Source organism: Mixophyes fleayi, chromosome 11, assembly GCF_038048845.1.
Source record: "Mixophyes fleayi isolate aMixFle1 chromosome 11, aMixFle1.hap1, whole genome shotgun sequence".
Lineage (NCBI taxonomy): Eukaryota > Metazoa > Chordata > Amphibia > Anura > Limnodynastidae > Mixophyes > Mixophyes fleayi.
The window spans coordinates 89,861,775-89,875,459 of record NC_134412.1 but is presented as its reverse complement, the minus strand read 5'-3'; the positions used below and the strand labels follow the sequence as shown (position 1 = coordinate 89,875,459).

General features: G+C 35.2%; 1 protein-coding gene across 1 annotated transcript; it reads left to right on the top strand.

Moving 5' to 3' along the window:
- Nucleotides 1-1,612: 1,612 nt before the first annotated feature.
- Nucleotides 1,613-6,679, top strand: LOC142107813 (indolethylamine N-methyltransferase-like). The gene is made up of 3 exons (XM_075191435.1): nucleotides 1,613-1,800; nucleotides 3,361-3,568; nucleotides 5,234-6,679. The coding sequence occupies exons 1-3, from the start codon at nucleotides 1,650-1,652 to the stop codon at nucleotides 5,655-5,657; spliced, it is 783 nt and encodes a 260-aa protein (XP_075047536.1). The 5' UTR covers nucleotides 1,613-1,649; the 3' UTR covers nucleotides 5,658-6,679.
- The last annotated feature ends 7,006 nt before the right edge of the window (nucleotides 6,680-13,685 follow it).

Below are 13,685 nucleotides of genomic sequence, written 5' to 3'. Positions count from 1 at the left end.
GAGTGACAAAGTGTCTTTTAAAGAGGAGACTACTTACAAGATATTGTAAGACTTTTGGAAAATCAATCATTCTTGATAAGCTCTCCATCTTCCAAGCCATTTTGCCTTGGTGCAGAAACATGAAAGATTTATATAAACTGTTTATAACTCGGTCATCTGAGAAGTAAAATAATTTGATAATATATATAATATATAAATATAAATATATATATATAGTTGTTTATAGAAACGATTAAATTAAGGATAAGGCTGGCGTCGGTATAAGCGATGTTCAACACGTAAGCAGGTTTCCTTGACGGGTTTGTAAAGCATGTGTGATAGTTGGACAAGGGCCTAGTCAATATTGGAAAATACATAAGTAGCACTTATGGACTTCTGGTTGAGATGCATTAATGGATCACAACTGGCACTAGTCTGTCTATGGTTAGTCATGTGCAAGACGATAGTTTTAGGAAGGTTGCACAGAAATGCCACTTAATAACTTTGGAGATGTCATGGACAACACATTGCTAGATATTGACAAATAGCTAAGTCATGGGTGACCAAGTGTTAGATGTTGACTAAAAGGGCTATGAAAGATTGAAATTGGTATTATCCATAGTTAATGCGATTAGTTAGCAACAAATTTACCACACCATTATACCCTCAGTCCTAACAGAGAGAAATAGCAGACTCTCAGGGAAATAGCACAGTAAATAGCACCCTTCTTAGGGTCGAATTATCTACCCTTTTACACATTAATGCCAAGATATATCCAATTCGTAACACAGCAGTATTTCAACATCAGATGTACGTCAGGTGTCCACAATATAATGTAACAAATTCTCATATCTACAAGGGAGAATACTGTTGTCACAGTATTAATGCAACTTGTACTTTCAATAAAGAATGTAATTATATACAACCCACACATCCGTCTTTTACAGCTTTGTAAATGCAATTCCTACATTAGTCCAAAAAGAAACGACAAATAATCGATTTCAAATAGACTTCCACAACTTAACATAATATAGCCGCAGTGCTAATGAATGAAGTACTATCATTAGGAGGAGCCTACACACAAACAGCAATGTAGAAGCGGCTAGATAGTGCTGCTGGTGCCATCATCATCCTAATGTTTTTTTTGCACCAGGCCCCTGGTCCCCGCAAAAGTCACACCTCTTAAGAAGCATATCTGGAGATCGCATCCACCAGGTGGCGATCTACCCTTATATGTATAGGTTTTTATTGTGCTCAATTGCATACCCCTGCCCACTGAAGAGAAAGTCTTTAGATAAACACGCACAGTTAATCCAAATATAAAAGTCCACACACATGAACTTCACATTTACCTTAACTTTAATTAAAAAGCTGATATTATTTGTTATGTATTTGCACATCAAAATGTAAGATATATAAATATTTGTTCTATTTTTTTTACATCTAAATTGGAAAAGAGGGTAATTTATTCTGCATCAGGAGCTTGTGATACCATCACATGTATTCCCATGAACAACTCGGGAAGAAAATAAATCATTATGTACAAACAATCATGTTATTCCTGAAATCATAGCTGGATCCTTGTGAATATAAACAGAACTCATGGACCAGTCAAGTGCAATAGAGACAAAGACGTGAGAGTCAGTCTGTCTGTGATACAATACTACAAGATGGATTGTACATCCCATAAGTTCTATCATGAAGACGAGTTTGATTCTAGAATGTGTGTGGACATGTATTTTTCAGATAAACCAGACATGGTCTTTGCAGATGATGTATTGAAATTTCCCATGGAGAAACTTCACCAGACTTTCAGTGCAGGTATGTACACTATACTTTCTCTTGCTAATAAGATTATATTATTTATTTGTTAGGTACATTTATTTAAAGTAAGAAACAGCTTTTGCATTTGCTACTTCCAGTTGGCAATTAAAAAACACAACCTCTATTCCACACTTGTCTCACATGTTTAGTTTTGAGATTGAAGCAATGCCTATGATAGTGTTAATGAAGACAGAACATGATAGTGTAAATATAGAGGGATTTTAAACTTTCCCGTATTAAGGAAATACGCAAAATCATTACTGTAGATCTTTCCACTCACATGCAGGCATATGTGAGAATGGTGTGGCATGAAGTAGCCTGCATCATCCGGATTGATCGATCCATCGAAAACTAGCTTCTCCCATCTTCCACATGTTGCCCAAGAAAGCACAGTAAATATACCCCCATGACATGATGCACACTTTATGTGATTTGAAATACTGTGATACTGAGACATTCATGCAGCAATTGTTGTGCAGTTATTGTGCACTGAATTGTAAAACTTTGAAAGTAAAGCGACCATTACATAATGAATGTAGCTAGAGGCGTCTCAAAATGTTAAAATTTTTAATAGTTGTGAAGAGAGCACAAGTAAACTATTTGTATATTATTTCTAATAACCCTCCGAATGGTGAAGTACTGTAAGTCTGGAAAGTGGTTCTCTATATGGCTTAAAATTTTGTAAGAGAAATTTATATGGAAGACCCTAGTTTCATGGTTTCCTTTAGGACAGGGGACTAACCTGGATCCACTGTGGATTACACCTAAAGTTAGTTTGTTTATTTTCCTTATAACTGGAGAGATTTTTTTTTAATTTGTTGTTTTTGTTTTTAATTTACGCAACTCTCTAGCTGTTATTATTAGGTAATAACAGGCCCTGTCAGCCTTCCTAGTTGGTTATTTAATAATAGCACAAACCCGCACTTCTGCCGGTGTGTCTAGGAAAATGCTTCCCAGGCAGGGAGGGGGAAGGTGGATTACACTATAAGTTCTGACCCCACGCCACATTCATTTGTATCAATTACTGTCTTTACTATGATTGACATCCCAATTTTTGAATTGTATCACGATCATAGTTTTAGTTTTTAAGTATCATTTTCTTGTATTTAGCATTACAAGGTGTTGGCAGGCATATTTTCATTTAACATATATATACAGCACTGTTTTATTAAATCTATGAAAAGAACCATATATATATATTTACAGCAGTGTTTTACTTAAATTATCAAAAGAACCACTGTGATAATTGATAATATTACATTTCACATGTTTTATGAGGGTATATTTCGTTCCTACACCCTTATATTTACTACTGTTGACTGTCTTTCAATGTTTGCATGTTTTGGTGCAAGAGGTTTTCCCAGATGCCATATATAAGGTTTCACCTGGTATAAATCTGGCTGTGCGGATAACAGTTTACATTCCTCATACATTTAAGCAGTAACAGGAGCATTGTGTTACTGTTGTGTATCCATAACATCACATTACAGAATGATGTGTAGAACAGATGTTACATAACGTATTGCACTTACTAATCATTGGAATCTTTCCATGCAGGTGAAATTAAAGGAGACACTTTGATTGATATCAGTTTTGGTTCCTTTATCCACCATCTCCATTCAGCCTGTGATTTTTTTAAAACTATCTATTCATTAAAATTCAGTGAGAAATGCATTATGGAACTGAGCCGATGGCTGAACACATGCACAGGAGCGCTTGATTGGAATCACACATTATCATACGCTACAGCGTTAGAAGGAAACAGGTGAAGTATCTGCACAAACATCCCTCTGTCTAAGGGTAACCCCACTGTCAGTACACACTGACCTATTTTCCAAGTGCTTTACACTCCAAAAATAAAACAATGAGTGAAACAATTGGAAATGTATCTTGGAGTATGGACAGTTGGTTTTTATATATATTTTTGAATATTTTATATATTTTATTTTATTTCTAGAAAATGTGCAATAGTAGTTTTTCTTTAATTCTTTGTTCATTGTTGCATCTAACCTTCAGTATCTAAAAGGTGAATGTGGGGATTCATCCATTGTTAATCGGGTTGCTTTTATGTGAACTACTGTACTGAGCCAACACTTGCCTGCCACTTTCTACACTAGGGGTTGTCAACCTCTGGCACGCATGCCAGACGTGTCACCCAGACCACTACTCTCTGGCATGCTGAGCTTCGCAGCTGTCAAACTAAAGAAACTGAAGATGGGTGAAATGGAGCTGCTGCACATGCGCAGCAGATCTGTTTCAGTCAACTTCGCCTGCTTTAGAGAAGCAGCTCCCGTGGAATAAAAGATGCTGACGCCAGAGGTAAGTATGAGGGATATCAGGAACAGGGGGCACAAGTATGAGGGACAACAGGAACAGGGGGCACAAGTATGAGGGACAACAGGCACTGGAGGCATAAGTATGAGGGACAACAGGAACTGGAATCACAAGAATGAGGGACAACAGGAACTGGAGGCACAAGTATGAGGGATAGCAGGAACTGGGGGCACAACTATAAGGCATAACATGAATTGGTTGCACTACTTCTTATCCTTATATTACTAAAGACACCAATGTGGTTTAATGTAGAGATAACAGGTGCACTTTAGCAGGATATTACCTAAATTCTACATTATAACATATGGTCTATATTTTTGTTTTATTCTTATATTCACTAATATAAAAGGTGGCCATTTTTGTAAACTGGCGCTAACATTTAGAATCTGCACCTTTTTTTCTTGCCCATCTATTCTATTAAACATTAAGGGTAAAATTCAAACTTCACTTCTTGTTTTATCTGTTCAAATGTACCTGCTTGTCTGGTTTCAAGGTTCCACGTCTCTTCTTGGAACTGCCTCTGTTAAAGGAAGTTCCACCTACTTTCCAGGTCTGAGCATTTACCTGAGTAAAAGCACCAATTCAAAGTTCAACTTACTAACACTTTTACAAAATATATGGTTTAAATGAAACATGAGACTGAGGAGACAAAGGGATTTTCTTAATTACATGTGTAGCTACTGTACATTTGGTTGAAGTGCACTTAAAGTGATCTAAGCCCATATAAGTGAAAATAAAAAGTGTAGAAGGCATCCCATTGAATGTATAGAGCGATGGCCGGTCTCTGACACTTTGGAAACCAAGTTATTTTACAGTAAGAAAAGTGCCGTAGACTCTCCTGGAAAACATGAAACCTCCTTACCCATTGAAACTCATTTAAATAATCCTTTCACAAAATATTTTGCCTGCATGAAGTTGCTGATGTATCCCAGTCTACACTCAGCAAGAAGTCTCCCAAACCACTTAAATATGCTGTCAGAAGAGGCACAATTTGGTCTGTCCACAGACGCTTATATATTTACAAATGAAAAACATTGCTCAAAAATAGGTGCAAATGTCATTTGCAAATAAACCGTATTGTGCTTGTATTTTTCAGTGACCAAAGTGAGGACAAAGCAATAAGGTTGAAGACGGCGATAAAGCAGATTGTGCAATGTGACACTGAGAAGGAAAATATCACAGACCCGGTGGTGCTACCACAAGCCGATTGTGTGATCAGTGCATGGGTGCTGGAGCACATCAGCAAAAACCAAGATGATTACATCAGATATCTGAACAAAATTATAAAGTGTCTAAAACCTGGAGGAAACCTGATATTATTTGCACTTTTAAATGCAACTTATTTCACGGTTGGACAGGACAGGTTCCATGTTTTGAATTATGATGAGAACTTTATAAGAAAAGTTCTCACCAGAGAAGGGCTTATTGTTAATCACTGTGAAGTTCACAAAAGAACATCATTGAGTGACCTTGCTGATTATAAGTCCATTTTATTTATCACAGCTCACAAAGAGCAATAAGTCTGGGGAACAAATATAACACATTTTATTATCAATCTGCAGATGTTAAACCTTAATAAAGTGTTTTCAGAAAATGCTTGCAAATTTGTATTGAACTAACTTTATTGACACTAATTTGTAGTATGTGGGTGGTTTTGACAGCCTGTCAAGAATCATTGCTGCTGTGATACCCAGAAACTGTTGGACACTAGGACCCAGTGAAACAGGACTGTCTCACAGCAGGATACTGGAGATACATTAAGACCCAGAAAAGCCCAGTCTGTGATGGCTGCTGGAAAGTTCAGTGTTATGTGTGACAGGAAAAATGATGAGACTGTGGGGACAGTGATTCAAGGAAGCAGAGTAACAGAGATAGGGCTGGGGAGCCTTTAGAAAAGAGAATATAGAGGAAAATAGATGATAAAGACAGCTCACAAACTGGAGTGACCGTAGCAGTGAACAAAGGTGATGAGATACAGTGAGAAATAAATCAGAGTCAGACATTAAAAAGTGTGAGGAAAATAGAATTATAAAGACAAACTGATAAAGAGATAAAAAGAAATAACAGAAGAGGATGAGACAGTGAGATATATTTACGTGTTTTCAAGTGACAATTACTCTGACAGGAAAACAACAAATAGTTACACATATTTATCGGAATATCAATATTATTTATTCCTCCCAATTTATTAGAAGAAATGTACTGAACATATGGCTGAAAGTTATGTTTAATCACCAGATAAAGGGTGATATGTGTCCAGTGACAGAGATTTGTACCTCACAGTCACACAGAACCTCCATTATAACTGTAACCATCAACCAGATATGGGAGTCTTTATATGACCAAAACCAAATTGGTTCCGTTAATTTAAATTTATTATCGCGATGATAAGAAGTTTATTTACAGGGCAATTTATTATAATCGATTCGCTAGGACAGTGACTCACACAGGAGTCTGTCCCGGTGAATAATTATTGTAAAGTAATCACAATTGTGATCACTATACGTATGGGTTTGTATGGCATGGATGAATTTGCGATGGGGAGAACATGAAGCCTGCCGGGGAGAGATCCGCATAGGTAACAACAGCTAACGCCATCTTCACACCAAATGTTGATTTGATTTAGATTTCTCTTCTGTTCATTCACTTTGCATTTTGTTAATTGATAAAAATAAACTATTAGCACTTCTATTTTTGAAAGCAGTTTTTTTTCCACACCTGCCTCAAACTTTTGCAAAGTATTTTATGTTGGTATTAGAAAAAAAACATTTTAAGATAGAGTTACAGTTAGAAAACAAGGCTGAAATTTGGTTGACTCAATCAGACATTGAATACTTTAACATGCTTTAGAATCTGCTAGAAGAAAATGAATATGTTTAGTGTAACTTGTAGGTCAAAGCTCAATGTTCTGCCCTTCAAAGCAAAATCTAATATGATCCTTTATTCCAACCATCATCAAGTCCAGCAGTTTAGACTTTTGGGTTTGAGAGACAATAATTCATTTTTGGATGAAACATGACAATCTCATCCAACCACAGGGGATCACTGTCCAATAATTATAATAGGAGCATTTAAACTTCATATATTGTGAGCTCATACAGAGGGTCTATTGAGTCCTCCTATTTTGTGAAGCACGAGAGATAGTGATCTGCCCAGGCACCTCTAAAGGGATGTCTGACCCTTTAATATAAGATAATTAAAATAAATAAATTAGTCCCTCCTTTTTTCCTAAAATTACCTCTTTTTTATCTAAAATTCCTTGTTTTTTTTCCTAAAATTCCCCCTTTTTATTCCTAAACTTCACCCCTTTTTTTTCTGTACCCCCTCAATCCTTCAAAATTTTAATGCTAAGAATGATTGACTTTAAAATAAATAAATTAGGTATCAAGGGCAAATAGGGAAAGGGAGGAGGGTTTGGTTAAAGGTACAGGAAATATTTTAGTGATCTGGTGTAATGGAGGGAATATTATGGATGCATTATATGTTTAAAATGAAAGTATTAATTGTAGGGGATTTAGGGATGAATTAAATATGTGTTTGTGTGTGCCAGTGATTATAATTTAACAATAAGGTAATTGTAATGCAGTGTTGATGTGGTGTGTGTTAATGTTCCCAAGATGATGTTAAGATGTGACGATAATAATAGTAAATGTAGTAATAAAATCAAGCAATGTACAAGATTAAAAAGGTTGGAGGATATTTTAATACAATGAAGAAATATGCAAGTGATGGGGGTAAGTGGGGATTAGGGAAGACATCATTGTTGGAGTTCCAATGAGAGGCACATTATTTTGTGGACCCCTATGCCCTATGGAATTCAGTCCTGTGCTGAACAGAATAGGCTTGAGTGAATTATCACTAGGGAACACTATGCTGTGGGATGTCTGTTATAATGTCACCAGCGCCACCTGTCATAGCCTAGTGCTAGTAGATTTTTGCTAATGAGCTCCCATTGTAGAGTCATATAGAGTCATAGTCTTTGTTGATCTTTGTCTCGAACAAACAGCATGACTCAAATACAGCAATCTGAAACAGCTGGTCGTGACTAGAGTTACCTTGGTTACTAACCAATGACTACACCTTTCTGCCACTACGATGGATTTGCTATAGGGTCCTTATGTTCACCAAAACCACTTATTAATATTAGCATGTAGCATGAACCTCACTTGGCTTTGTAAGGTCACAAAGAATCACTCAAAGAAACTCAACTACAGTATGTCGCAAATATGATTAACTTTTTTTTTATAGAAATGCCACCTTCAAATGAGTTATAGTACAATGTTAATTGTTTCCTGCTTATATGGTCACTAGATTATCAGACGGGTATAAAATCTTTGTAATGGCTTTGTCTGTTCAGTTGTGTTATGTTTGTTGATTGCACCCTCTGTTGCAATAAATGAATAATGCGTAATCGATATCTGGACATTCTATTCTCAGAAAAGACATGATAGATTTATACTGGGTCTTGACCAGGTTTAGGCATTGGTAGAATAAGCAGCTCAGACATACATTGGGGAAGCCTCCCATCGTCAAATTTCTACACTTTTCCAAAAGTCTGGAGACAACAAAATGTCTTATTCTTTTAAATACCTCAGTTGACAGGTCATCTTAACTCAAAGTGTTAAAGCAATAATTGCATTTCTACAGCAAACTAATTTTAAGAAAAAAGTATAATTGTTTATAGGAACATCTGTTCTTCAAATTAACGCTTCCACTGCTGGTCACATTAATTTCCTTTCAGCTCACACAAACAGATCAAAAAATACCACATCAAATAAAAAAAGACAAATGATAGATAGATAGATAGATAGATAGATAGATAGATAGATAGATATTACTTACTAATATATTGGCTTCATCCAAAAATAACTTTGACAAAACTTAACCGTTTGGAAAGGAAACAATCACTAAGGATATTTCTTCAATTACAAGGTGTACTTCTAAATAAATTATATATGGGGAAACAAGGGGGGGTGCTCTCCCAACTGCAAATATGAGTACAAGATCTATCATGCGACATTAATCACAGGATTAAGGTTGGTTTATGAGGCACTCCTGTCCAATAACAATCATAAAATAATTTTTGTTATAAATTTATTTAAAAAAATTATGTTACTCCATATATATATACCGGTCTCTGGAGGTGTAGCATTAAAGAGAGAAAACGGAAATTGTGTTTCAGGGCACAATTTTTGCTTCTGATGAATAATCCAATAATAAAATATTAAACTTTATTAGTAAATTCTAAAAACACGAATAGCAAAATATTTAAAAGAAATGAGTATGGAATGTTGACAAGGTTGAAAAAATACTGTTAAAAGGGCAAAAAAAAATGACCCAGTTGTCTCGCTGCCCTAATGAAGATAATGTATGTGTTAATCCACTCAAGGTTTGTTACAACAAAACTACAATCTCAATTTATCAAGAAAATTTTATTACACTCATTCTCTTTCATCTTTTCCATCTTTATTTTAATATTTCACCTCCAGAGACTGGTATAAATATGTATTAACATATCTTTTAATAAATTTATAATAAAAGTGATCTTATGATTGTAATTGGACAGGAGTGCCTCATAAGCCAACCTTGATCCCGTAATTAGCTTTGCATGATAATCCTTGTACTCAGACTTCATTTAGTTCAAGAAAATATATTTCAACTACAAAAAATAATTCAAATAGTGTTATGCTGTAACATAAATATGAGATTTGAAAAGAAAGAGGGCGCACTCACAATAAGAACAGAAATAATACGTTAATGAAGATGGAGTTCTTGATCTTGATCTGCAGTCCTCGGTGTAGTCCGTGGTTATTGTCCCATTGTTCTCCGTGTCCGCCTCAAAGCTTAGCCATTTGTTACCTGTTTCGTGAACCGCTGTTCACTTCAGCGAAGTGGCAAATAATGTTCCAATAGGAGATCGTAAGATGCTTTTTAGGATCTGGTTGGCTGACTCCTGCTGCATATATCAAACACATGAAACTTAAAATCCATATTAGTACATTTCAGTTGTTATAAAATTACTTTTGACAACAATTATCTTCATACAACTAACATTGTTACAAATGGTCAGCTGGTATTTCCGTGCTTTATTTGAGATCAGTGTAAATCATTTGTGAAACAGAATGGTGAAAGGAATGGATGCATCTTTGTAAATATATAATTAAAGATCATTGTTTAAAACATATGGGGCCTGAGTCATTAAGGAAAGTAAGGCAAAAAAAGGAGTAAATGTTCTCCGGGACAAACCATGTTACAATGTAAGGGGTGCAAATTAGTTTATTGCTTTGCAGATAAATTAAATATTGGCTCCTTTTACATCTAACATACAAATACTTGATAGCTTTATTTTTACACTGATATTTAAAGTTGATCTAGGACATGCCCTATCCTAACTATAAATCTGTCCCCACATTTTAAATTTACCTCCCCCTCCAATGCACAATGTAACATGGTTGTCTCCTTTTTTATGCATTGCTCTCCTTAATGACTCAGGCCCATAGGGCCTGAGTCGTTCAGGAAAGTAAGTCAGAAATGAGAGTAAAAGTTCTGTGGGACAAACCATGTTACAATACAAGGGGTGAAAACTAATTTATTCTTTTGACAGTTAGGGGGGTATTCAATTGTTAGCGAGTTCGCTAAAATACTCGCGCTCTAAAAATATTACCGTTAATACGGTAATTTACTCGCTGGATTTTAGCTCGCAGCTCAGGGAGCTGCGAGCTGAAATCCAGCGAGATATTACCGTATTAACGGTAATATTTTTAGAACGCGAGTATTTTAGCGAACTCGCTAACAATTGAATACCCCCCTTAAATACTGTCTGTTTTTTCATGTAGCACACATATACTTGATAGTTTTCTTTTTACACTGCAATTTAAAGTTGATCTAGGACACGCCTTACCACAACTGTAAATCTGTCCCCACATTTTAAATTTACCTTCCCCTCCAATGCAACATGGTTTTGCACAGGTGCAAAGTTACTCCTCTTTCATGCTTTATTCTTATTAATGACTGAGGCCCATAATCTCTTAATTGCTGTATTTAACATTATTATCCTTCAATATTCTTAAAATGACTTCCGTGGTAATTCCTGATACGGCTTCACATAGTCCAGATTGATGTCACACTCACATGTGTTACAGCTACAAGCTTGGATGAGGATAATCGAAGCTCGTGCAGTTTATTTCAATGTGAAAATGCTGACTACACTGAGGATTGAGAGAGCGGGAAACAGGAAGAAAATGAAGAGAGGGAAGAGGTTTCCAACTAAATAAGCAATCAAAAGTCCAATACAAATTATAAATAAATAAATAACAATGACAACGATCATTGAATCATTTCGTATCAAGTTATTTTGTTGAATATATCCTAATGGACTAAGAGCTCATTAATTACGTATGGTAATGCTTGATATGAGTGCTCACACCGATTTTGATATAAAATAAAACAAGCAGGTGCATGAAATGAATATAGATCTATATTTACCAGATATATTATAATGATATATATTTAAATTTTTTGTTCTATGTTATTGTATATAAAATTTAAATTAAATAGTGTATTTACTCTGTAAATACACTATGGTGATTTACTCTACATTAAGAGCTTATGACACCATCACCTGCTGTCTCATGATCAACTCATGAAGATAAATTATCATGTGATAATATTGATGTTCCTGCTTCTGCTGAATTTAAATAGCTGGATCCTAGTGAAAATAAACTGAATTCCTGGACCTGTCAAGTATAACAAAGATGTCTGTGATATAATATTACCCAATGGATTCTAGTTCTCATAAATTCTATCATGACCATACGTTTGATTCAAGATTGTGTCTGAATACTTAGTTTTTTGATAAACCAAAAATGTCATTTAGTGATCACTCCTTGAAATTTCCAATGGAGAAACTTCACCATGTTTTCATTATGGATATGTATACTGTACTTTATCTTATTACAACAACTATACTATTTCTTTTTTTAGGTACATTTGTAAAAGGGAATAAACTTCTTTTACATTTACTACTTACGTTTACTAGTTAAAGACACAACCTGTATCCCCACACTTGTCTCACATGAGTAGTTTAGAAAATGATGCAATACACATGAGACATTACAGACAGAACATGCTTGTGTACATATGGTGTGATTTGACACTTGCTGATATTGAGAAAATGTACTGGATCATTAGATTATTCTACTGACATATAAGTGTATGTTAGAAAGGTGTTGCTAGAAGTAGCCTGTTCAATCGACCTAGCAAATAATAAGCATCGGATCAATCCATCTGTCAAATTTTTTTTTGATATTGCTTGATCCATCAGTCTCATGTTGCCCGGCCAGGCTCAATAAAATATAGCTACTGTTAGATAAAGAAGGCAGCCAGTTATAGTGGGGTCTCCATATGTTAAATATGTAACGTTGGAAAGAATGATCTAATCATTATACTTTATAAAGAAACCGTATAGTTGTGAAGAGAGTGCACTTAAAATATCTCCCCCCCCACTATGCCACAGGTGTCATTGAACAGTATAAATTATCTTACTAATAACATGCAGAACAGAGGGGTGCTGTATTTATTGCTGCTACTTCTCTACAGGGCTTGTAACTTTTAAGAGGAGTATTGAAAAATAGATCCTAGTTTCATTACTTCCTTTGGGAGTGCTAGCCCTACAGGAGATCGTACCCACTGTGTATTGCATCTGAATATTTGGGTATGGGGAACAATTGCCTATACACAGGAAGAGGGTTGGTAAGTACTTTTGTGTATATTAATGTTTATTACATTTTTATAATTGGGGAGTTTTTGTAAGCCTTAGAAGTGTTCTGTACTGGATATTGCACTGCCAAAGGATTTGCTAATTACTGTCTCATAGTGCTGGGGTCTTAGATTTGATTCCAACCAGGGCGCAATCTGTGTGGAGTTTGTATGCTCTCCCCGTGTTTGCTTGATTCTCCTCCTGGTTCTCTGGTTTCCTCTCACAATCCAAAGACAGACTGGCTCTAGGACTATAAACCTATTATAATTAATATTTTCTATTTATTTTACAAATATTCCTTAACCATCCGAATATAGACCAACATTCCGTGTTCTTTAATCCTGTTTGTATAGTCTCCATTATCTTTATTATTGAATTCCTTCATGGGAGTCTAATATATAAGCACAACTCTCTTAATCTATTAAAGCAAAACACTTCTCTTTGAAGTTAACACAAATCTAATAATTTTCTAATTTATAGGGTTACTTCTCGTACCTGCCTTAGTTCTTTATTCAAAAAACTGTATGTACTAAGATATTTTATTACCTACTTTATCAAGAATTTTTATTTTGCTAACTTATTATTATTTTGAGGAACAAGTATAGTGCCTACCATAGGGACAATACCAATTATTTCATTTCTTATAATTTCTATAATCATCCTCTGGAATCTCAGTTAATAACCTTATTGCTGGAATCACAATACCCACAGTACAATTTCCTAGATATCTCTATTATTCCACTTATAGACCCTATAGTCTCACAAATAATACATTCCCTCAAGTAAATAT